At 44.8% G+C, this 25,565-nt stretch overlaps 1 protein-coding gene across 1 annotated transcript in view; it reads right to left on the bottom strand.

Moving 5' to 3' along the window:
* ADRA1B (adrenoceptor alpha 1B) overlaps window positions 1-25,011 on the bottom strand; it is a 59,053-nt gene extending 34,042 nt beyond the window's left edge. The window contains exon 1 of the mRNA XM_059919591.1: window positions 23,697-25,011. Coding sequence (XP_059775574.1) covers window positions 23,697-24,645 — 949 coding nt within the window. The 5' untranslated portion in view covers window positions 24,646-25,011. The remainder of the gene's footprint in view (window positions 1-23,696) is intronic.
* Window positions 25,012-25,565: the final 554 nt, after the last annotated feature.

Raw genomic sequence — 25,565 nt, 5'->3', positions numbered from 1 at the left:
CCGCTCTTCATCGCGGTGCGCGGGCCTTTCACTATCGCGGCCCCTCCCGTTGCGGGGCACAGGCTCCAGACGAGCAGGCTCAGTAGTTGTGGCTCACGGGCCCAGTTGCTCCGTGGCATGTGGGATCTTCCCAGACCAGGGCTCGAACCCGTGTCCCCTGCATTAGCAGTCAGATTCTCAACCACTGCGCCACCAGGGAAGCCCTCCAGCATTTATTGTTTGTAGATTTTTCGATGATGGCCATTCTGACTGGTGTGAGGTGATACCTCACTGTAGTTTTGATTTGCATTTCTCTAATAATTAGCAATGTTGAGCATCTTTTCATGTGCCTATTGACCATCTATATGTCTTTGGAGAAACGTCTATTTAGGTCTTCTGCCCATTTTTGGATTGGGTTGTTTGTTTTTTTGTTGTCGAGTTGTATGAGCTGTTTGTATATTTTGGAAATTAAGCCCTGTTGGTCACATCATTTGCAAATATTTTCTCCCAGTCTGTAGGTTGTCCTTTCTTTCATTTGCTTATGGTTTCCTCTGCTGTGCAAAAGCTTATGTTTGATTAGATCCCATTCGTTTATTTTCGGTTTTATTTCTATTGCCTTGGGAGAGTGACCTAAGAAAACATTGGTATGATTTATATCAGAGAATGTTTTGCCTATGTTCTCTTCTAGGAGTTTTATGGTGTCATGCCTTATATTTAAGTCTTTAAGCCATTTTGAGTTTATTTTTGTGTATGGTGAGAGGGTGTGTTCTAACTTCATTGATTTACATGTGGCTGTCCAGCTTTCCCAACACCACCTGCTGAAAAGACTGTCTTTTCTCCATTGTATAATCTTGCCTCCTTTGTCAAAGATTAATTGGCTATAGGTGTGTGGGTTTATCTCTGAGCTCTCTATTCTGTTCCATTGATTCATATGTCTGTTTTTGCGCCAATACCACACTGTACCAAACTTCTGTTAATGTTGATATTTTGACCTATTCCCATGAATCATTAATGTTCTCAGTGGCATCTAGAATGGTGAATCCTTTCCATAAAGTTTTCAATTGATTGTGTCCAGATCCATCAGAGGAATTACTATCTATGCTGGTTATAGCCTTATGAAATGTATTTCTTAAATAGTAAGAGTTGAAATAGAAATTCCTCCTTGATCCATGGGCTGCAGAACGGATGTCGTGTTAGCAGGCATGAAAACAACATTAATCTCATTGTACATCTCCATCAGAACTCTTGGGTGACCAGCTGCATTGTTGATGAGCAGTAATATTTTGAAAGGAATCTTTTTCCTCAGCAGTAGGTCTCAACAGTGGGCTTAAAATATTCAGTAAACCATGCTGTAAACAGATGTGCTGTTATCCAGGCTTTGTTGTTCCATTTATAGAGCACAGGCAGAGTAGATTTTAGCATAATTCTTAAGGGCCCTAGGATTTGTGGAATGAGAAATGAACATTGATTTCAACTTTAAGTCACCAGCTGCGTTAGCCCCTATCAAGAGAGTCAGTCTGTCCTTCAAAACTTTGAAGCCAGGCATTGACTCTCTAGCTATGAAAGTCCTAGGTGAAATCTTCTTCCAACATAAGATTGCTTTATCTACATTGAAAATTTGTTGTTTAGTATAGCCACCTTCATTAATGATCTTAGCTAGATCTTCTGGATAATTTGCTGCAGCTTCTACATCAGTACTTGCTGCTTCACTGTGTACTTTTATGTTGTGGAGACGGCTTCTTTCCTTAAACCTCATGAACCAACCTCTGCTAGCTTCAAACTTTTCTTGGGCAGCTTCCTCACCTCTCTCAGCCTTCATGGAATTGAAGAGAGGGCCTTGCTCTGGATTAGGCTTTGGTTTAAGGCAGTGTTGTGGCTGGTTTGATCTTCTACCAGAACACTAAAACTTTCTCCACATCAGCAGTAAGACTGTTTCACTTTCTTATCTTTCTTGTGTTAACTGGAGTAGCACTTTTAATTTTCTTCAAGAACTTTTCCTTTACAGTCACAACTTGGCTAACTGTTTGGTATAAGACGCCTAGCTTTTGGCCTATCTTGGGTTTCCACATGCCTTCTTCACTAAGCTTAATCATTTCTAGATTTTGATTTAAAGTGAGAGATGTGTGACTCTTCCTTTCTCTTGAACACTTAAGAGGCTACTGTAGGGCTATTAATTGTCCTAATTTCAATATTCTTGTGTCTCAGGGAATAGGGAGGCCCGAGGAGAAGGAAAGAGACGGGGGAATGGCCGGTGGGTGGAGCAGTCAGAACACATACAATATTTATTGATTAAGTCTTAATTACACAGGCACGGTTTGTGTCCTCCCCCCTGCCGCCACTGAATTACTAGAGTAACATCAAAGATCATTGATCACAGATCATCATCACGGATATAATAATAATGAAAAAGTTTGAAATATTGTGAGAATTACCAAAATGTGACAAGAAGACACGAAGCGAGCAAGTGCTGTTGGAAACATGGTGCCCATACACTTGCCATAGGGTGGCCACAAACCTTCAGTTTGTAGAAAACACAGTATCTGTGAAGTGCAATGAAGAGAAATGCAACAAGATGCCTGTATTTTCATACATACACTCATAGGAAATAGAATATTTGGGATTTTTTTTAATGTTACATTTTATACTATACGCAACTCTCTGAAACTTGTTTCCCCCTGCAACAATTTGTCTTGAAGATCTTTTTGACCTACATCTAATTCATTCTTTCTAACTGCTGCATTGAAGTTCACTGTATGGATGTGTCAGGGGTTTTTCCTCACTTGCCTATATAAATGGACATTTAGGTTGTTTCCCAATTAGAAGAGTATTTTTTTTTTAAATTACAGCTTCACTGAGACTTATCACACACCATAAAATTCATCCTTTTAAAGTGTACAATTAGTGGTTTCTAGTGTATGCACAGAGTTGTACAACTATCACCACCAGCTAATTCCAGAACATTTTCATCACCCTCAAAAAATACCTAGTACCCATTGGCAGTACCCATTGGCAGTGACTCCCATCTCCCCCTCTCCTCAGCCTCTGGCAAACACTAATTTACTTTCTCTCTCTGTGGATTTGCCTACTCTGGACATTTCGTATAATGGAATCACAAAATATGTGACCTGTTTGGTTTCTTTCCCTTAGCATATGCTTTTCAAGGTCCATCCATGTAGCATATATCAGTACTTCATTCTTTTTTTTGTCTAAATAATACTCTATTGTACGTATATATCAAATTTGTTTATCCATTTTTCAGCTGATGGACATTTGAGTTATTTCCAATTTTTGTCTATTATGAATAACGCTGCCGTGAACGTTCACACACAGATTTTTGTGTGAGCATATGTTTTCAATTCTTTTGGGTAGATACCAGAAGTGGGATTGCTGGGTCCTAAGGCTACTCTATGTTTAACTTTTTGAGGACCTGCCAAACTGTTTTCCAAAGTCACTGCATCATTTTACACTGCCACGAATATCTATATCTATATCTATGTATATTTAAGCAAGAAATAACATATTCATAGGGCAAACTGATGTGTTTATTCTCTTGAGGCATCACCAACCATGTTTGGAGCAAGCTGAGAAACACAATAATTTAGTGCTGTCTGGCAGAACCTTCTGCAATGATGTGCTGTCCAGTATGGTAGCCACCAGCCACATATGGCTACTGAACACTTGAAATGTGACTCCTGTGACTTAGGAACTGAATCTTTAATTTTATTTTATTTTAATGAATAATAAGTTGGATTTGTCTTCTGTGGCCCATGGCTACTATATTGGACAGCAGAGTACTTACTCTTTCCTGTCTGTAAAATCTCATGGTTCCCCAAAAGGTCACCTTAAAGATACTGAGAAAGTGACTTGCTTTCTGGTCTGCACCTCACAGCTCCAAACTAGCTCCTGTCACAGACATCACACAGAAGAAATTCAGAGACCACAAGGCCTTAAATCAGAACCGCACCACACAGAAATTCAGGAAATTCCCAACTTTTTCAGAGATGTGTTTGGAAAATCAGCCCTTTGTGTATCTCCTTTATGCTTTCAGCTCACTCGATTTCAAGAAGTGTTTAGTTTCTTATTACAAGAGCAATACATATTCAGCATAGAGAAGCATGAGAAGAAAACAAAAACAACTACAGGTAGTTACTGCTAATATCTTGAGGGGTGTGTGTGTGTGTTTGTGCACATACACGGAATTTATTTATATTTCAGCTTTGGGGACAGGAGCAAAAGTGACAGTGGAACCAATCTTGTTCCTTGTTCACAGTCCCGTCTCATAGTACCTGTGATAAGATTTTATTCACTTACTGTGTTCTCACTGTGTGCCAGGCCTGTGCTGGGTGAGACCCAGACTCCTGGGGGAGAAGGACATCAAAAACCCATTCAGCCCAGTGTGACAAGGTTCTGATAGGGGTGAAGCGAGGCCAGGGAAAGCACAGGACAGGAGTAGCCACTGCATGGGGAGCTGTGGAAGACTGCAAAGGTGAAATGACATTTGAGCTGGACATCTGAATTGGAAGAATTCATGACGCAGAGAAGAGGGTGAGGGGCGTTGCAGGCAGAGGGAAGAGCATGTGCAAAGGTTTCAGACATGAGGGAGCCAGGTGTGTTCAGGGAAGGGAGAGTGCTCCTGTGTGGCTGGAGAGGTAATAGTACAGGTCACGGTAGCTTATCTGCTTTATTGTCATTTAATTCTCCTATTCCCCTGATAAGTAAAATGTCATCCCCATTTTATAGGCAGAAAGTGGAAGCTGAGAGAGATGAAATAATTTGCTCAAGGCTGCCTAGCTAGTGAGGGCGGAGCTGGGATTCCTGTTTGTTGAGCACAAAGCTCAGTCTTGAGTGATGAGGGAGGATGGCACCCAATTGTGAGGAGACTTTTCTGCCACACTCAGGGACTCAGAAGTTACCCGCTGGGTAGTTCAGCAGGATGCTGGCGTGACCGGATCTGTGTTTTAGGAAGACATTGTGGCACCAATGCAAAGACAGTGTTGGAGAGAGCTCAACCCACACTGTAAGTAGGTCTTCAGTTTACCTGGGACTGAACCACTCTCAACACACAGACACACACACACAGACACAGACACAGACACACAGACACACAGACACACACACACACACACACGGCTTCAAAGATAGGAGCCTCTGAGAATCCAGTGCTTTTGTTTCTCTCTCTCTTCCCAAATGAAAATCCATGCTAGCAGCCCAAGTTCTGTGTCTTTTCCAGACCATAGTGGGAGGAGGTTGGGGGAAGAGCACATTGCTCCTCGCTGGAAGACCTTGAATAAATCACTTCTCAGGCCCTCTTCTGTAAAATGAAATTCTTAGAATTTCCATCTTTAAATATCTTTTGCATCTTTTAAACTGTCTGGCTCCTAAGAGCAGTGGGACCTATTAAGGGATTTCACTCTGGCCACACATCATGGTTTTTGGAGAGCTAAGATAGTCTCAGACCAGCTGCCCCCAGATTTAGAGCCTCTTAGCATTTCTTGCATGAGTCTAGAGATCTGGCTTTCTAGGCATCCCTGAAGACATAAGAGAATCTTCTTTTGTTCCCAGGCTAGGCCAATGGCAGCAAATAACCTAATTAGGACTTCACAAGCAGCTTGCCCAGTGAAAGGTAATTTAATTAGAGTCTTATTAGTTGTTATAACTACTTTTTAATGAAGCTTTATTACATTCAACTATGCAGACACCAAGCAATTGTGTTAAATGTTGGCAAATGGCTCATTAGTGTTTGATTTCACTTCCTTTTTTGCATTGTTCCCACCTATCCTGATATTCAGATGCCAGGAGCTCATTTTTCTCTTCAAAGCCAGTTGCAACCTTGAAGGCATACTTCCCTTTCTTATCCCATTTCCCATTTCTCTGGGATTCCCTGTCTATTAGAGTTGAATTGGAACAATATGAAGGATGGGGAGAGGCTTCCCACTGGCCTTCCATATTCCTTAATACTTCCATCATTAATCCCTCCCAAGCTGTACAATTTCAAGGACTTAGGGCCCCTGGTTGAAGTGCAAATGGTATGTTGGAGGCAAACACAGAAAACCATTATTATGAATTAATACCTTAGTGAAGATTAGCTCCTCATATTAGCTAATTGGCCAATAAATGAGACTGCAGTAGAATCAACCCTGGACTGAGTAGTTTTGATATTTGTTAGTGTGTAAAGCATGGGGGAAAAAAAAACCAAAAGAAGAGTTAGTTTTTACTATGCATGAGGCACTGGGCTAGATATTTTCATATTTATTATCCCATTTAATCCTTTTAACAATCTTGATATGAATGTGTTATTATAACTGATTTACAGATGAGAAACAGGAGCACAGAGAGGTTGAGTCAGCTTCAAAGTCACACAGCTAGTAAGAGGAAGAGTGGGGATTTGAAGTCCCAGGACATCAGACAAAGGCTAGAAGAGCACTGAAATGTGGGCAGCCTTGGCTTCTAGGGGGCAGTATCAGGTCACTGGGGGTTAAGCATCCCAGGGGATCACCTATGGGCAGGCGAACCCCAGGACAGAGGATTGAGGGGCACTAAAGACTAACTTGGCAAGGCTTACAATTTGGCCCCAGCAGGTTTGATCTATTCATGTTCTGTCTCTCTTCATCATCCATGGGCAGTGCAATGTCATCATTAAGAGGACAGGATTTGGTGGCAGGCTGACCTAGATTCAGATCCTGATTCCAGCCCTTTTCTGTAGGTATGACCCTGGGCAAGCTGTTTAAGGTTTCTCAGCTGGGATTTTCTCATCTGGAAAAAGGAATAATGGTATCTTCCTTATATTTTTGCGAAAGTTAAAGAATATGTGTGAAGCTTCCAGCCCAGGGGAAATGCCAGTAAGGAGTGGCTCCTCCACTTCGGAATAGGTATTGGTGAGCTGTGTGGTTACAGCAGGGAGGGCCGTGGGCAACAGGAAATGGACCCACAGGGAAAGTGAGATCTGATCTTATTACGTTATTGCTTCTTAATCTTGAGTGTGCATCTGAATCACCTGGAGAATTTGAGAACCCAGATTGCCTGGCTGCACCCCCAGTTTCTGACTCAGTAGGTCTGGGGTGTCATCTCTACCAAGTTCCTGGGTGATGTGGATACTGCTGGGCTGGGGACCACAGTTAGAGATTCAGTGCAAAGGCCTTTCATAGTGGGTACTCTCTGTGCGTAACAGTGGCTCTAATCCCTGGGCAGAACATTTGGAGTCCATCCGAGCCTGGGGTGAATCAGAGAAGCAGAGCTCTGGCCTCTCTCCTCTTCCCCATATTCTACCCCGCTTCTGTAGTTTCTTGAGGTTTTGGGATCCAGTCCTTGTGAACAGGGGTCAAAAAGGCTTAATTATGATGCCTTAATTTTTTGCCATGCCAGTCCTTGGGCCTGCTTAAGTTGAAGGGATATTTGTGGTTTACAGAGACAAGGAGGGGTTAGGCCCTGAGTAACAACTTCCAATTAACCTATTAGCCTGAAATTTTATATTTTCAATAAGCTTACCACTTTAACAAGCAGGACAGATAGTCTCAGACAAGCAGAAGCAACAGTGTTTGCTTTCCATCATTCTTTTTCCCAAGAAGGGGCAACTCATGGAATACTAGTGAGATAATGCACATGGAAGGGTCTAACATAATATCTTAACAAATAAAAAAATCATTATTGTTTATTGAATAAGTATTTTTAAGCCCTTGTGATAGTGTGCTTTATATTAGGCTTTCTCTACTTTGGCACTATTGAGATCTTGGGACTGATTATTCTTTGCTGTGGGGGGCTTTCCTGTGCATTGTAGGATGTTCGGCTGTATCCTTGGCCTCTCCCACTAGATGCCAGTGGCACACCCCAGTTGTGACAACCAAAAATGTCTCCTGACAATGTCAAATGTCCCCTGCGGGGCAAAATCATCCTTGATTGTGAACCACTGCTTTACATGAATAATTTTATTTCATTCTCACAAAACCCAGTGAAGTAGGTGTTATTTGTCCCATTTTAGAGAAGAATGAGGGAGAGGAGGAAAAGAGAGGTTGAGCAATTTGCCAAAGACCACCAGCTAGTAAAGGAGCAGGTGCAGAACTGGAACTCAGGACTGACATAATCCAAGGCCTCATTTTGGACCACTCCCCTCCTCCTTTCTAAGAGGACACATCTAGGAAGATGTAGAGAAGAGCGTCTGCTTAATCATATGCATCCTGGTGATTGCCTCTGAGAAGGAGAGAGATGAATGGGATGAGGAGTGGGGCCTTTTAGGTGTATGTGCAACATTTTATTTAAGAGGAGAAAGAAGATAGGTAGCAAACTCAGCAACATGTTAACATTGGTTAAATCTGGGTGGACAAGTCATGGGTGTCTCAAATTATTTTTAATCCCCCAACCTTTTAATGAGAAGGAACTGGTCCCATTTTTATTTCCCCCAAAGACATAGCCCATTTATAGAATTACTCATAATCCCTATTTATCAACAGATCCTTATTAAATGTATCCTCCAAAGGTGATATTATATTAGAGGCTTCACATACATTAATAGCTGAGGATTTTGAATTATTTACTCATGTCTGGCACCCAGCTGAGTCCTTTTCATCCATTTTCCTATTTATTCCTCACTCCAATCCTATGAGCAGATGATTTCAGTCTCGTTTTACAGATGTGTTAACTGAGGCTTAGCGAGATGAGCTGCAGAGCTAGCACTTCAGACCTGGATTTGCCTGATTTCAATGTCCCTGTTCTTTCTAGTACTCCAAGCTGCCAGCCAAACAGAACCTGTGAAGGGCTAACAAGGATGTTGGAAGGAAGGAAAGGAAAGGAAAGGAAAGGAAAGGAAAGGAAAGGAAAGGAAAGGAAAGGAAAAGGGAAGGTACCAGCCCTCTTTACTGGATGAGGGGGGGTGGGATGGCAGTGACAGAGACAGGCGGCAGGAAAGGCTTTCCTGAGGTTCTGAGACTCCCTGGCTGGTGTCAGTTCCTGGCTTAGGATCTTCTTGATCTCCCAACTTGGTGGCAGTGGGTCAGAGTTCATCTCTTCCCTGCCCTGTCCTGGATGCTGGTTCCAACACCTCTAGATTTAGTACAGTCTGAAAATAACTCTGCCTCTCCATCTTGACTAGCAGTTCAAGGTCGGGATTAAATTACCACCCTGACTGACCAGGGCTCATTGCCTGCCTCTCAAAAAAGCCTCCTTCCCCAGAAGAATCTGCTCAACACGCCATCTCCTTGCTTCTTAAGCAGTGCTCGATTAAATTTTCCATTCGTGAGGCTGGCATCTTCCGAGCCAATTTGAATTTTGCAACTAAAATGTGGTGCATTTGCCATGCCCTTGTCTAAATATAGACTGTCCACTGAGTTCCCTGGATCAGCACAGGCCCCCATGGTCGGGTGCGGCAAGCTTGGATGCCCAAAGGAATCCTTCCTTATTAACTCATCCTTGAGTGCCTGAAAGTTGATTGTTTTCCTGGGGTGGGGGTGAGTATCTTATTTTGTTATGGTTTTTAATCAGTACATCAGCCCCAGAGCCTCGAACCACTGACGTGGATCGTGGTGGCCCTGGCAGCCATGTGAAAGATCAAATCCGTTTACACACTGTGGGTGACTGCTTTTTGTTCTCAGATCCTGGGTAACATACACACATTCCAAGGCTGCTGCTTGCTCTGGCTCCCCTGATGGATGGGGTGTTGCATTCCAAGAGGGCAGCTTGCTAGCCCTGAAGTCTGGAAGGCTGACACCGAATTAGTTGGAAGGATTTGAAGCTTTCAAGCCATCTTATCACCTCTGAGGGGAAGCTGACTTGTCACGCAGATGTCTGAAACTTCCCCCGGCAGTGAGGAACTATCAGCATAAAAAGTAGTTTCTTCAGCTATGCTGAAACACGCTTAGTGGGAGTGTAAATTGCTACATCCTTCCCAGAGGGTAATTTGATAATTTGGTCTGAGGCCTTTCACATGAGTCTACCTTTTGATCCTAACCATTCAAAGTGGATTTTATCCTAAGGCAATCCTAAAGGGCAAGTGTACAAAAGATATTAAAGAAAAAAATGCATGTATAAGAAAATTTGTCACAGCTAAAAACTCAAAACAATTGTACATCAAGAGGGGATGGATTATCAAACATACAAAAAGATGCTTAACCTCATTCACAGATATTTCACGTATCAAGTTGGCAAAGATCAAAAAGATTGATAACAAACTGTTAGGGAATGAGTGGTCACTCTCAAATGTCACTTAAGGAAATGAAAATTGGTACACTCTCTATGCAGGATGATTTGGCAGTATTTATAAAAATTTAAAAAAAATTTACTCAGAATAGTCCACTTTCAGGATTTTAATCGTATAATGTGGGAAATACTGAAGTATGTACAGGAATATTCACTACAGTGTTGTTTGTAATAATAAAAGATTTGAAACAATCTAAATGTCCTTCTATAGAAGTCTTTTTTGAAGAAAAAGGAATACTATACAGTATCAAAAAGAATGAGGTTGCTCTATTTATAATGAAGTGGAAAATTTCCAAGATGCACTGTTCAGTGAAAAAAGCAAAGTGCAGAATAGCGTGTTATTTCTATTAAAAAGAACATATAAATATATTTTTATATGCATAGAATATCTCTGAAAGGATGTGCAAGAAACTGGTATTAATAGTTGCCTCCAGGGAGGGGAATTCGATAGGTGGGGACCAAGGAACTGAGAGGGACATTCTTTTCATTCTACACTTGGGCCTTGTGAATGTGATACCTTGTGTGTGTCTTATCTATTTACATAAATATGACCACTATTGTCATAAGTAGATTGGTTATATATAATATATTATGGTACCTTCTATTATGGATTGCAATACATCATTTAAAAGATGTGAAATACAAATTAAAAACTGAAATGATTCAGTTTTATTGAAATGGCAAGAAGTCCACACTTGATACTTAGTGATAAAAGCACTAGGTGATATAATTTGTGTATACATACACACACACACACGTGAAATAATGTGAAATATGAAATACAGAGGTGTATAAAAAAGTTAATAATCTACTCCTCCTCACTTCTCTCTACCCCTGGAGGTGACTATAGCTTTTAAAAATAAGATTCCATAAAACCCTATGACTTGTCTTTTTCACATAAATATCATGACAACCCTCCTACATGATAGATCTAACCTATTTATTTTAACAACTTTACATTTTAATATATTTAAAATTCCTTATTTAGTAAAATTGAACATAATCAGGTTAAACCTAAAATATCAAATATTTCTTGCTCCAGTGATTCTGTTTCTAGGAATTTATCCTGAATATGTGGGCACAGACACATAAACAAGAGTACTCACTGCAGCACTGTTTTTAGTATGGAAAAACCAAAAATAACCTAATGTCAATGAGCTGGGAAATTGTTAAATAAAATAGGATATTCCATAGATGGATTACTATACAGCCATGAAAAGGAAAGCAGTAACTATACATTCTGACAGAGAACTATGCCCAAGATATGCTGTTGAGTGTAAAACATAACCTCCACTATAGTGTTTATAAAATGATACCATTTGTAAAAATAAACAGGATGTAAACATACATTCCACACACATACACACTCAAATATTTACACCTACATACATATGTATATGGATGCTTACAGATAAATAGAATATTTCTGGAACTATACACAATCTGGTAACAGTGTTTGCTCCTGGGAAAAAAGACTGAGAGTGCTGGATAGAGGTGGACCTGGGGTCTGGTGTGGGTAGAATGATTTTTCTTTTTTTTTTTTATTCTTCTTGATTTAAATAAAAGCCTATGCACTATTTTTAAAGAAAGTAGATTTAAAAATTGCTACAAGTAATCATGCAAGACAGTTACAAAGCACAATGGCATAGTCCAAGTTCCCTGTGGTCCTAAGACTAATTTGAAAGAAAAAAGTATAGAAAACCTCATGTCCTGAAGTACATCTTTATAATGTCATAAGATAGGGTTCTTATTCTGGGGTTAGGGAGTCCCTGAACTTGGATGGGAAAAATTATTTTTTTTTTTTTAATTTTTTTTTAAAGAATTAACCTTTGGCTGAAAGTTAGCATTTTCTTCCACAGGAATGCAGGCAACAAGCCACAGTAGAATTAGCAGGATTTGTCGCCCACAGAAATCAGATTTACGATATTTTATTACGTTTGTTGCAGGTATCTTGAAATATTTCCACTTGCCACTACTTCAAATTATAGTAGTTATTTATTTGACTTGCTGCTAGAGCTTGTTTAATATGTTAATAATGAAGAACATTGTTTTACTCTACAATAAATTTGTTTTTTCAACATTATAATAGCTATTTCAACATAACTGATTTTCTTTGATATCCTGTGTATCTTATTTTATGTATCTATTGTAAGAAGGGGCTTCACCAGATTGCCAAAGGGGCCCGTGCAACAGAAAAGCCCAAGAACTCTTGCTTAAGATAAAGTCTGTGGAGCTGGGGACAAGGAGTCACAAATGACACTACGAGGGTATACCTGGAAGCAGGTACCACTTTCTCTTGATGCCAGGGGGTGATTGATGGCCTGAATATATAAATCAGAGATGTAATTTTTTTTGTTTGTTCCAGTTGGTAGCACCCCCTCCTCCCCCACCAGCTGCCTCTCTGGATCTCTGCCCGGCCCTGTACTGGTGGCGTGAGCCCTGGGGCCCATGCCTGTGAATGACAGTGAGCCCGGCTTGCCCTTGGTCCTATTTTAACCTCCTTCTGGGCCATGGCCAGGGTGCTGAGCTCAGCCTAGAAGCGATGCATGCTAGCTTGGCAGGAAACTCTATCTTAAAGAATTTTAAAAAGCGTGCGAAGCCAAGCCCCAAATGCATCCCAGCTTCAGGGGAGCAAGACACTGTGGGCAGATACCCCTGGAAAAAGTTAAATGGGGCTCTGAAAGAAATGGTCCACTTGCATGTGCTAGGACATTCTATTTCTGAACATTTCGGCATGAACTGTTCATTGGTGCGACTTTTACAGCGGACTTTGTGTGCTCACACCAGAGAGGGGCACTTGAGTGCTCAAAGGGGACTCACGTGTGCTGCCCCTGGGTGTGGTCACGAGTGTGCTGTTGACACAATCTAAGAACACAAGCCTGCCAGTGAGGATGGTACACTGGGCTGACCTACGCTCTGTCATGTCAGGAGGGGGATGATGAATGGGTGAAGATGCCCCTCCCCTGCCATCATTCCAGCCTGACAAGTCCCTAAGACATAGCTCGCTTTTCTTCTCCTCCCCCCAATATTATTTTGGTTCACCTTTCTTTCCGTCTCCTCTTCATTCTGGAGACACTCATCATTCAGGTCATACCATCTGCCTTGTGCTGAAATGGATCCACTCCTTCATTGACTCACTCATTTAAGTATTTAGGGTCAGCCAGCCATGGATTCAGATCCCAGCTCAGTGACTCACTTGTGCAAGTAGGGTAAATTAACTGAATGAAGACTTAAAACTTTCCAACCAACCTTTACATTAATTCCCTTTTCCCACAAAAAACACATACGTGAAGTTGTGTCTTTCCTCCTTCAATTAATGTTCACTTCATTCTCTCATTATTAATCTTTCTCTGTACTGCTGAGGCCATGGGTGCCAGACTCTCTCCTCCCCCATCTCAGGCTTCTCAGTGAAACCAAGGCACCACTGGACGTTCCACTGTAAACACTCTTACTCCGGGAGTTAAAATATCGAGGTACTTTTACCATTCAAATTGAGACATTTTGAGAATATGAGAGGGTTACAATAATCATCATAGTGCCCTTGGTAACAGACATAAGTGGAGACTGGCTCAGGCAAAGTGGGATGTCTGGTCACCCCATTATAGAGCAATGCTATATCACCTACAAACAGACCCAGTGTATCTTTGGTGCATTAGCAAAGTTGGGCACCTTCACTTTTTTGGGGAAACACTTTGATATTAAAGAAATCAAAGGTAGACTTCATGGGATAAATTAGAATGCTGGCCTTCCTTCCATTCATTTTAGGGCCGTGTGTGTGTGTATGTCGTGTGTGTGTGTGTGTGTGTGTGTGTGTGTGTGTGTGTGTATGTGAGAGAGAGAGAGCAAGAATTTAGAATTACATTTGGAGGTGGCGGCAGCATTCACTTCTCAATACCTTGGGCCTTTCTGAAGGTCTTAATCAGGCCCTGCTATAAAGTCACCAGAATTGTGTCCTCCTCTCCTACTTCTGTGGGGACCAACTCTGACCATATCCCTCCCAGAGGTGAGAGGCAGGTGACAAGGGCTGAGAAGGTGAGGGAAAATGGGGACTGACTGGCAATAGACAGGTCTCCCCCAGAGGCGGTGGAATGGCAACCTTTTATGAAGAATGAAGATGCTGTCCAATTTTCAAGCTCATAACTTGGGTCCACTCCGGTCTTCATCTATCTAATCCTTCTTCACTGGCCCCATAACCAGACCCATATTGGCCTTTTGGTTTCACAAGAGCAGTCAAGACACTTTCAACGTGCTTGTGGTATTTTCAAGGAATGGGACAAGTCACCTAACCTCTAGGCCTGTTTCCTCATTTATAAGGTGAGCAGAACATTAGTACCTATCTAATGGGCTATTGGGAGGTTCAAATGGTAGATGAAGTCTGGCACATACTGTGTGAATCATAGCTGCAATTGCTATTTTTATTGGGAGTCTAGTAGGTACATGTTTCTGGGCATGGAGGACAGGAAGATGAGTGAAACCTGGACCATTTCCTCCAGAGGTTTGCAGCCCGGTAACACTGCTAAAGATGTGCCAATCAGTCCTGATTCCCGTGAACAAATGTGACAAGCACCATACACAAGGTGTAAAGGCAGCCATCACCGCCAGGGAAAGGGGTGGGGACCAGGAAAGACTTCCTAAGAGAGCTGTCCACAAAACTGGGGGTCTACAGGTGGACAGGATTTGGACGTTCAGAGGGTACGGGAAGAGCATTCCTGCCAGAGGGAACAGTATGAAAAACACACAGGGTAAGGAAAATGTAAGGTGTATTTGGGGAAACAGCAAACAATTTGAGTTAAGGCGCGCTCCCAGCACCCGTGTTAGGCAAAGAGGAAAGACGCGGTCACTGCTTACAAGAAGTTCACACATAAGTCCATCAGTCACGAGGCTGCTAGAGAGAGCCACCCCTGCAGTGTTAGGGGTGGACCATGGGCACTTCCTTAACCTCAGGGCTCCTCTCTTCATGGGACCCTCCAAAGCCCTGGGAGGGACCCCAGCGTGTCTCCTCTGGGTAGCGCTATTTTGCAAAGTTTTCATGAGTAAGATCTATTACTTGCAACTGGTTAGGACCACTATCTAATTCCACTCCAACTTCCCTCTGTCATATTTCCCTTCATGTGGGTGTTAGTATAGGGGCTGTGGGCATTTTTGGCAACTAGCTAAGATACATTTCATTTGGGTTCTCTTGAATATACATATATGGTGTGCACATATGTATATTCTTATATACATATATGTGCATTTTCTTTCTGTATAGCTAGGTTATCACTAGTCAGGGTTACTGCAAAGTGGAAAAACAGCTTCTAGAAATACTCTCTTGTCCACGATGCCAGCCTTTGTGACATCAAGAGGTAGGACCAGAGGCTGATCCAAGGTAGGAGAGAGTCCTATGGTGCTGAGATCACACATATGTGGTGGAGAGGTGAATCAAGTTCTGAAATGTATGCAGCCAGAAATTAGGCTGTGAAAAACTGTTGTAAATTTTATGTGTTTAACCCCAAAGCCCAAATTTGATAAAAGCCTTAAAGGTATATGGCACTACCCGTAATATGTTGTGAAGCTGAAAAAAATCTAAAGCACCCGTAATAAAAGAAAGAGAAATTTTGACTTAGCTTGCTAGGGGAAAGACCCAATTATTTTTATATTCTTTATGTTCTCACCAGGATATGGTGCCTTTTGGTTGCTGAATAACAGGCAGCCACTTGCCCTTCCTTTCCATCTTCTCAGAATAGACTCTGCTTTCCCTAGGGCCTCTTTGGGCTTCCATAAATCAGGGCTCAGAACCCCACACCTAGTATACCCCCAGTAATGAACCCTTTAGCTTTATCTGATTGCCTAGATGTGAATCCAGGTTCTGTCACTAATCAGCTGGGTGGCCTGAGGCAAATCACCCAATCTCTCTGAACTTCAGTTTCCTCATCTGTAAAATGGAGACAACAATAGTGTCCATTTGGTAAGCCTCTGGGAAGGAGTGAATGAGAGCATGCATAGAAAGCACCCTTAGCCTGGTGTAAGCCAGGCATACGGCAAGACCTAATAAATGGAGTTATTAGTATTACTATTATCAGATGTGGTTAGGGAGCACAGTGACTGCGGAAACATCCTGCAGATGTGGGAGAAAGCAATTTCCCATTGTGGTCTGGTGGCCATCAGTTATTTTTATGAGCCACACATACTCAGGTAAAGGCATCTCCTGCATTAGAGATCTTAATAGGCCCATCTGTGATGGCACTGCAGCTACACACACACCCACTGGCATTTCTGTGGTCTGTTTCACCCCAGAAGGACTGGGTGCTTCCACAAATGGCCCCCATCCTATCATACCTGACAAGCATGACTCCACACACATCATCCTTCCCCCTCACTGCCCCCCTGCCCCTCGCCCTACGCCTTTGACTCTTATGGCAAAGCTGAGGCTAATTTGTTTATCCATCACTGAGAGGATAAATCACCCTCCCCCTTTCTTCCTGCTTTCGCCCACAAATATTTATCATGCCTAACTATCATGGTGCCTCCCATGATTCTAAGACTTTAGGAGACTCACAGTAAAATTTCAAGAAAAATTTTTGGTGGGGACAGACATAGGGTTACCAACTTTTCACTTTGCCAAGTAGAATACTGCACACACACACACACACACACACACACACACACACAAAATGACTATCACCATCACTTATTACCATCATTCCATTAAAGAAATGTTATTTCAGTTTCCCAAAATAGACAGGACATAGTCTTTAGAATAAAAGAACAGTCATTTATACTGAGTACATTTGGAAAAACACAGAACTTTCCTAACTCTTCTTTCATTTTGTCATGAGCCAGTAAAAATTTTATCACCCATGGGCACCAGACCTCAGACAAATGTCTGGAAGCACTGTAGTAACAACAAGAATAATATAACGTATGTTTATTGAGTGCCAAATATGGAGTCTAATAGATTCTATCATTTACTAGCTGCGTGACCTTGGGCAATTTACCGAACCTCTCTGAACTCTAGACACAGGGTGATGATCCTTGCTCTGCAGAGGGGCTGTGAGAATTACAAGCTATACAGAACATTTAGTGCTGAGCAGTTACCTGCTACATTGAAGACCTGCTTCCACAGTGCTCATTCTCCTTCCCTTCTCCAGGGAGGCTCTAGTTTGAAGAGTTCACCTTCCCTCCTAACAATTCTTCTGCCTTCCTCTGTATGGACTGGCCCGAGGGACTGGGCAGGACTGGGGATGTTTCTGGCTGCACTGGGGGAAGTTTAACCAAACTTTGGTTCTCCAAGGGGTGTTCATTCCAGGTTCCCAGGCATGGGGAGGACTACTGCTATGCTGGTGGCATAATTGCCTGTGAGAACTGGTTAAAAATTGAGATTCATGGCCCAATCATGAAAGACTCTGATACAAAGGTCTGTGGTGGAGCTCAAGAATCTGTGCTTTTGAAAGCAGTCCCCTGCCAGATGTTTCTAATGAGCATCTGGGTTTGCTGATGGTCACGGCTCCTGGGTTTTGGGTTGGGACATTTTGTCCACTCACCTCATAAGAGTGTCTGGCGTATCATTCCTAGCATGGTATCTTGTGACCCCTGATGAATGGGGTCTGAGGAGATCCTGGGAGGAATCCTCTTGGTTGTGTTTCACCCAGTAACCTCAGGGCTATTCCAGATACATCTCTTATTCTCCTGTATCATAACCAACCCATCCCCAAGTCCTTGAATCTGTCTACTTCTCTCCACCTCCACTGCTACCAGCGTGGTCTAAATTACCACCAGCACTCACTGGGATTACATCCTCCTAACTGCCCCATCTCTGTTCTGTGCTCCATATAGCTGCCTGAGTCATCTTTTAAACACATAATCAGATTGTATCTCTTGTCGGCTTCAAACCCTTCGGTACTGGCCACGGCAATTTATCATAAAATCTAAAATCCTTAATGTGGCACAAAAGCCCCTGCATGGCCCAACCTGTGCCTGCACCTCCAGCCTCGACTTGCACCTGCCTCCCCTCTGTTCTCCAGGCTCTGGTAGTTCCCTACGAGCTCCTCCCTCAGGACTCTCAGGTGTGCCATTCCTTCTGCCTGGAGCTCTCTTCTTCTACATGCCCCTTTAACTGAATTAACTCCTCCAAACTGTTCAGGGTTCTGCCTAAATGCCACTCAGGGACCCCTGTGATATACCTATCCCTGTTGTATACTTCTAATAGCAGCATACCCCTTTTCTTCAAATCTTTTTTCACGATTTGCATTTATGTTTATTTGCATGTGTATATTTTTCAAATTACCTGTGTTCCTCACTAGAACTAAATTCTATTAGAACGTGAAACACAGCTGCTTTGCTCCACAATCTCCAGCATGACGCCTGGACCTAGTAGGCTTCCAATAAATACATACTTATTCAGTGAATGAATGAATGAATGAATGATTAAAGATGTGCAAACAAGTCCCTGTATGAAGGGCAAGATCCCACTTTTTCTTCCTGGTTGGGGTGACTAAATGCCCAATGTTGAGAGACCCATATCATACACAGTGCGGGAGATATAGAGAAAGCCGAGCCCTGAGCTAGAATGTGGATGACCTTCCCTGATAGTTCATGAGTGAACTTTTTTCAGGGGTGAGTGGGGAATGGAAGAAAGACAGGGTTTTGTAACAGAAGTAGAATAATCAGCTTTTGACAAGGTGGCTCTGGGGTTCCTGGAGAACATTTGCTATGAGAGCAGGTTGGGACCAGAAAGCAAAAAGGTCAGACATCTTTGTGCACTGGACCAGGTAAGTGCCTGTTCTGACAGACACGGATTCAATTCTTGTCTCTACCATTTACTTGCTGTGTGACCTTGGGCAAGAAGTCTAACCTCTCTTAGCTTCAGTATATTTAACTGTCGAGAGGGAGCAATTACTTTCCCCTGTCAGGGTAGCTGTGAGGATTAGTGAGATAATGTCTGTAGAGGGCCTAGCAGAATGTCTGGTACATAGTATGTGCTCCATGATAATAGGATCTCACTAGGCTGTGAGCCTCCTGCAGGCAGGGGCCATGTTTGCTTTGGTTCAACAACCCAGCGATTAGTACAATGCCTAGCACATAGTAGGTGCTTTAGGAAGTCTTCATTAATGATTTTATAAATGACTGAATGTATTTTCCTGCAGTAAGATTTCCCTCTTCTAGGAAGGATTCCCTGTGTGTAAAATTTTCCCTCACTCAAACCAATTGATTTCCCTGTGAGCAACTCAAATCCCTGTGTTCTGAAACCTCAGAACTGGAGGATTAGCGTGTGTGTCTTCGGGGGTGGCTCTGTCCTGAGTCATCTCTGAGACCCCCACCCTCCCTTATGCTCTTGTGGGAGCTGGAAATTCATCAGCCCTAATCTGAATGAGAGGACTGGAGAAACAAATCAATGGAGAGAGGGATTCCGATTTGGTTCCAGTACTACAGAGATTACAACTGTTTCTTTGAAACTGACCTTCATTTATGTGGAGGGGAAAGCAGTTAGTTCAATAATGGCTTCCTGGTGCCTTTCAGCATTTTAAAAGACGGAAGAAGGATTTGGAGCGAGGCAAGGTTCCAGGGTTTTCGAAATAACACACCAAGCCCAGCTACCAGTTGGCTGCCCAGCGCTTCCTGCTACCCACCCGCACCCCCATCTACCACACACCCCCATGCACCCCAGTGCAACGCACATCCCTCAATAGCCCAGCCACTTCTTGAACCCTGACCAGGCGGGTGGGAGTTGGCCTTCACTGTAATGTCAGGCAGCTGAAGATTCCTTGGACACCTTGCACATCGCCCATCAAGTAGAAATGCTACTATATTATATTCCAATTATTTCCTGTCCCTCCATGGCCTGATTCCAGGGGCTGAATAAAGAGGTCCTTGTTTGGTGGATCCATCCCTGCTCCTGAGTAAGTGAGAGCTGGTCCCTGGCCCAACTTGGTCTGAGGCCACAGGGAAAAAGGGTGGGGAGGAGATAGGGAGGGTGTTACAGGTGGGGAGGGCTCCACAGGAGATGGCAGGCCTGTCTCTGTAGGCAGCCCAACCTCGCTCCCAACAATAAAAACAAGGGAGGAAGGAAAACAAATGGGGCCCCTGACCAGGACCCTGTAGGGGGCAAGGCTATTTTCCTTCCTTCCCAGGAGGAATCCCAACCCTTCTCTTCCACGGAGAAGACAAACACAGCGATAGAAATCTCGCCATCCAGGCACCTGGAAGTCTATCGCCAACTGGAAGTTTACTCCTACCTGGGCTTCTCTGTTTGCCAACCACTGTCTTCCCCCAGATCTGCTTTCTCCCCTTCTGAGTGAAAAGCCTTTCATGGAAAATTTAGAATTTGGAACCTGCAGCAGATTCCAAAGGAGTTATTGTTCTACATCATGCTACTTTTATTTGGGTGTTATTTGAACTCAGACGAAGTAGAAGCCCACATCTCCATTTTGCTCAGATGCTCTTTCTATTGATAAATTACTAAGAACATGTTAATTAAGCACCTTCTCTGTTTGAAACTCTTGAGTAACTTTCGAAGTCCATCCCATATTCAAGGCCTGGGGTCCACACTCCTTACCCGCCAAGGGTTGGGTTTCCAGGGGAGAAGCATGTGGATGGACTCAGCTCAGGGACAGCACACGGGGAGAGCTCCGGGAGATAACAGATGGTCAGAAGTCTTCAAGTCAAGAAGAGAAACAAGCTCTGATAGCATCAGGGTGGCAAGAACATCTCACTTTCTGTGGCATGGAAGCCAAGGACCTGAGATGTTAGGAAGATAAGGTCTCAGAAAGGCATGGACAGAAAGAGGGGGGAAACAGAAATAGTATAAGTGAGAAGAAACTGAGGGTGTGTGTGAAGAGCAGGACCCAGAGGGAAGCCACATCGTCCTGCACCACCGCGTGGGTGGTGAAGTGCTAACCTTCGCAGCGTTTATAAACCTTGGTGACCAGGAGGCTGGAGCCTGAAAGGAGCTGAGAGATCCCCTGGCTGGTGCTTCTCAAAGCCTGGTCTGCGGATCTCCTCTTCAGAATCACCCGGTGGGCTGGTTAAACGTGATTCCTGGGATTCCTCTGATTTACTGACTCGGATTCTCTATGCGTTAGGTCTTAGAAGCTGAATTTTTATCTAGTTCCACAAATGATTCTGATCCTTATTGAAGTTTGAGAGGCCTTGATCTAGTCCAACCCTCTTGTTCGCTGGAAGTGAGACCTGAAGCCCAGCTGGTAAAGCAACACACCTAAGTTCACAGAGCTAATTTATGGCAAAGCTCACATACATAACTCTATTGCTCCTGACCCTCAGAGCAGTACTCTTTCCATTTCACCATGCTGGCAGCCTCTTCACTTGTTTCCCCTGCCACCTAAAGTGAAAGCCTGCACCTTTGATCCACTCCTGCATCCTGCAGGGGCTTTGTCTTTCCTGAGGATGCTCTGGTCACAGCCTCTGCCGGCTGAGGATCGGGGGAAGAAGGAAGAAAGGAAAAAGATCTAGTTCCCTTCTGAGCCTTTAATAACAGGTATTGGCAACTGAATGGAGAAGAAAACACAGTTTTAGCTGCAGGGTTATTGGGGTTTGGTTTGTAGTACTAAGAGCTAGCTTACATTGAGTATTTGCTGTGTACCAGACACTGTATTAAGTCCTTTCCATGCACTAGTGCAAACCCCATGGAGCAAATAGCAATTAGCCCTATTTTGCAGATGAAGAAACTGAGGCTCACAGAGAAGTCATTTGCCCAAGGTCACATGGCTAATTATTGGCCAAATCACTCCACGTGCAACCACGATATTTGTATGGTCCAGTGCAGTGTGAACTGTCTTCCACTTTAACTGGACAAGCCTGCAAAAGGACCCTGAGACCTTGGGAAAGAAAAGAAAGCTGGGGGCTTCCCTGGTGGCGCAGTGGTTGAGAGTCTGCCTGCCAATGCAGGGGACGCGGGTTCGAGCCCTGGCCTGGGAGGATCCCACATGCCGCGGAGCGGCTGGGCCCGTGAGCCACGGCTGCTGAGCCTGCGCGTCTGGAGCCTGTGCTCCGCAACGGGAGAGGCTGCGACGGTGAGAGGCCCGCGCACCGCGATGAAGAGTGGCCCCCGCTCGCCGCAACTAGAGAAAGCCCTCGCACAGAAACGAAAACCCAGCACAACGAAAAATAAATTAATTAATTAAAAAAGAAAAAAAAAAAAAAAGAAAGCTGGGCAGCGGGATGTGATCACTACTTGGGGTAGAGCTTCAAAACCTCTCCACTTAACATGCTGAAAATATTCTGAAAGGCATTAGCTCGAAAGCTAGCCTTAGAAATGACAATATGGAGAGTAGGTTAAACAGTTTTTCTTTATCATTTTTAAATGGAAACTCCCGACATCAGTTTACCCTCTTTCCATTTGGCTCTTTCTCTTGGAAGCAGTGTGTCTTTAGGATTTTTGTTACTTCGGGGATTTATGTTCGGTTCCAAGTGAGCCCCTGGTGTGACTGTAGGCATTAGTGGTCCATAGCAAGTAGCAGCCGTTGTCTCTTCTGATATCACAGCACATGACTCTGTCATAATTACCTCCCTCCATTCATTTTCTGGAGTGTCCCCCAGGGATAGAAAAAGAAATCAAAGCAGATCACTGCCTCAGAGAAGGGACAAGTGTTTCCTGAGCCGTGTGGACAGCATGTCACAGTACCCTCCTCTAGGTTTACCTCCTACCCAGACCTTGGCTTCATCCTTAGAGGAAGTCAGGTAGCCTTTTGAACAACTCACTTAGTAGGACTCCCAAACAAAATAAGATGGGCACGTTTTCATAGGAGAGAATGTGCTCAGTTTCATACTAGCAGGACTTGGTGTCTGGTAGCTGAAGGTGGGGGGCAACTATAATTTAATTCTGGACATTCCATAAATCACCAGAGTTAGGGATATTTTGGGGTGAAAACTGAGAATGTGTGACCCTCTGGCCATCTTCCTTCTCTTTCAAATCTCAAGCTTTAGATAAAGGATGGTTGGGGCTGTGAGGCTGTAAAATGCTCTTATTAACTCGTAATGGAGTGCGTGGAGGTGATAGCAAGTGGTGAAAGGAGGAGAGGGAGAAGGCAGACTCTGCAAAGCTCTTGAGGAGCGTGGATCTCTGCAGGAGCCCTGGAAATGCTGAATGAAAACTGCCTTTCTGTGTACGAGCTGCTTCCTTGCTTCCCAAATGCCGTGTCCGCGGTAACTACAAACTATTTTGTATGCTGCATTAGTGACGCCGCCTTAGTGGGCACATGATTACTACTGAAATAACGCTGGTGTGATGTTCAAGTCCAGTGTCCTTTTTAATTATTAAACCAAGGCTGCTGAATGAGTCATTGCACATAGCAGATTTGCCTCCCGAGGTTCTGTTTCAAGTGACTCGTACCTTAGCGTGTTCCACTAACACCTGAGTTGGTTCTTAGCCACCTACCCCATCTGCAAAGCCTTTGCAGAACAAACAATATTCTCCAACCTCCAAACACACACAGACTGCATAAAAAACTAAAACCCACAAAAAACTTTATAGTAAGCTCATCAGTAAACCCAAGATCTGAAAATGCCCCGTTCCCCTCCGCCAGTCCCCAACTTACCAAGTGGTAGAGCGATGAAGAAGGGTAGCCAACACAAGATGAACATACCGACTACAATGCCCAAGGTCTTGGCTGCTTTCTTTTCCCGGGAGAACTTAAAAAGTTTGACAGCTATGGAACTCCTGGGGTTGTGGCCCTTGGCCTTGGTACTGCTGAGGGTGTCCTCGTGAAAGTTCTTGGAGTGGATCCTCAAGGTCAGCTCCTTGGAGTTGGACATCTCCTTCATGACTCCAGCCTCCAGGTTCTTGGTGGTCCTCTTGGCAACGATGTAGACCCGGCAGTACATGACCAGGATGACCGCCAGAGGGATGTAGAAGGAGCCCAGGGAGGAGAAGAGGGCATAGAAGGGTTCTTCAGTGACCCCACATTCCTTGTCATCATTGGGCGCCGGTTCCTTCCACCCAAGAAGAGGCCCAATGGAGATGACCGTGGACAAGACCCAGACGCTGAGGAGCGCCAAGATGGCCTTCCTCCTGGTGACCAGCGAGGGGTACTGCAGAGAGTAGCGCACCCCGATGTAGCGGTCGATGGAGATGGCGCACAGGCTCAAAATGGAGGCTGTGCAGCACAGGACATCCACGGCGGCCCAGATGTCACAGAAGATACGGCCCAGCACCCAATAGCCGAGCACCTCCAGGGCCGCGGAGAAGGGCAGCACGGTGAAGCTTAGCAGCAGGTCGGCAATGGCCAGGTTGACGATGAAGTAGTTGGTGGGCGTCCTCAGGTGACGGTTGCAGGCCACAGACAAGATGACTAGGATGTTGCCCACGATGGCAAAGAGGATGAAGGCGCCCAGCACCAGGCCCACGGAGATGGCCCTGGTGATGTCCAGCTGGGGCAGTGTGGAGTTGCTCGAGGTCTGGTTGGGGCCAGTGAAGTTGGCATTTTTCAACTCTCCCCAGTGGGCAGGTGCTGATGTGTTGTGGCCGGTGTCCAGATCGGGATTCATTTTAGAGTCCGCCCTCCATAGCCAGAGGGGTGACAGGGCTGGGAAGGGCTGGCGAAGGCACCTCAGCTGCCCTGAAACTTTGCTTCCCCCGTGGTCTTCTTCCCAGAGGCGCCCTCCTGGCGAGAAGTCATCTCCCCCGGGCAGCCCAGCCCGGCAGCACGTCTCCTGCCTGCACCGAGCCGCTCGCTCGCCTGTCAGAGGGAGGAGGAGGAGAGAGGGGACGACGCGGCAGCTCCAAGTTTAACGGTCCACGTCAGGCGCGCCGGGCCGGGCTCGCGGGGAGCGGCGGGGAGGAGCGGGCAGCGGGGCAGGGGGCGCCCGGCTCTGCCCGGCCCGCGGCGGGTCTGCGGACAGCGGCGCCTCCGCCCAGCTAGCGCCGAGGAGGGTCTGCTTTCAATGAGCCGCCTCTGGGCTGACTGCACGGCGGTGACATCAGGCGGGGGAGCCCGGCGCCCTGACTCCGCGCGGCACTAGGGGGCAATGCGGGTCCAGCGAAGGCGCCCGCAGCCCCGACGCCGCCACCCTGCTCAGCCCGGAGGCGGGCCGCGCCCCCGTCTCCCCCAGGGCAGGCCAGTAGGGGGAGGGGAAAAGGTGGGGGGAGCGGGGGCGGGGGTGGGGATAGAGCGACCTGAGCGTGGGGATCCCCCTGTCCCCCACCCCCAGGTAGCCCACTGGGATTCTTTTCCCCCCTATTCACTCCGCAGTTTAAAAAGTGGGCTGGGGGTGCTTGCCTTTAGTGAGGGGGGTCTGGAGTCAGCACTCAGATATAGGGGGCTCTGCAACTTGCATGGCACCTAAAAGAGGAAGAATTCCAAAGTTAGTCAAATGGGAGGGACTTGAGTCAGACTGAGACCAACTCCCATCCTTCCCTCCCTGTGAAACCTCTCTGGTCTCATAAGAAAACTCGGAAGCTTCTTGTG

This window comes from Balaenoptera ricei, chromosome 3, assembly GCF_028023285.1.
Source record: "Balaenoptera ricei isolate mBalRic1 chromosome 3, mBalRic1.hap2, whole genome shotgun sequence".
NCBI classification, from domain to species: Eukaryota; Metazoa; Chordata; class Mammalia; order Artiodactyla; family Balaenopteridae; genus Balaenoptera; species Balaenoptera ricei.
This window is presented reverse-complemented; position numbering and strand designations above follow the sequence as displayed.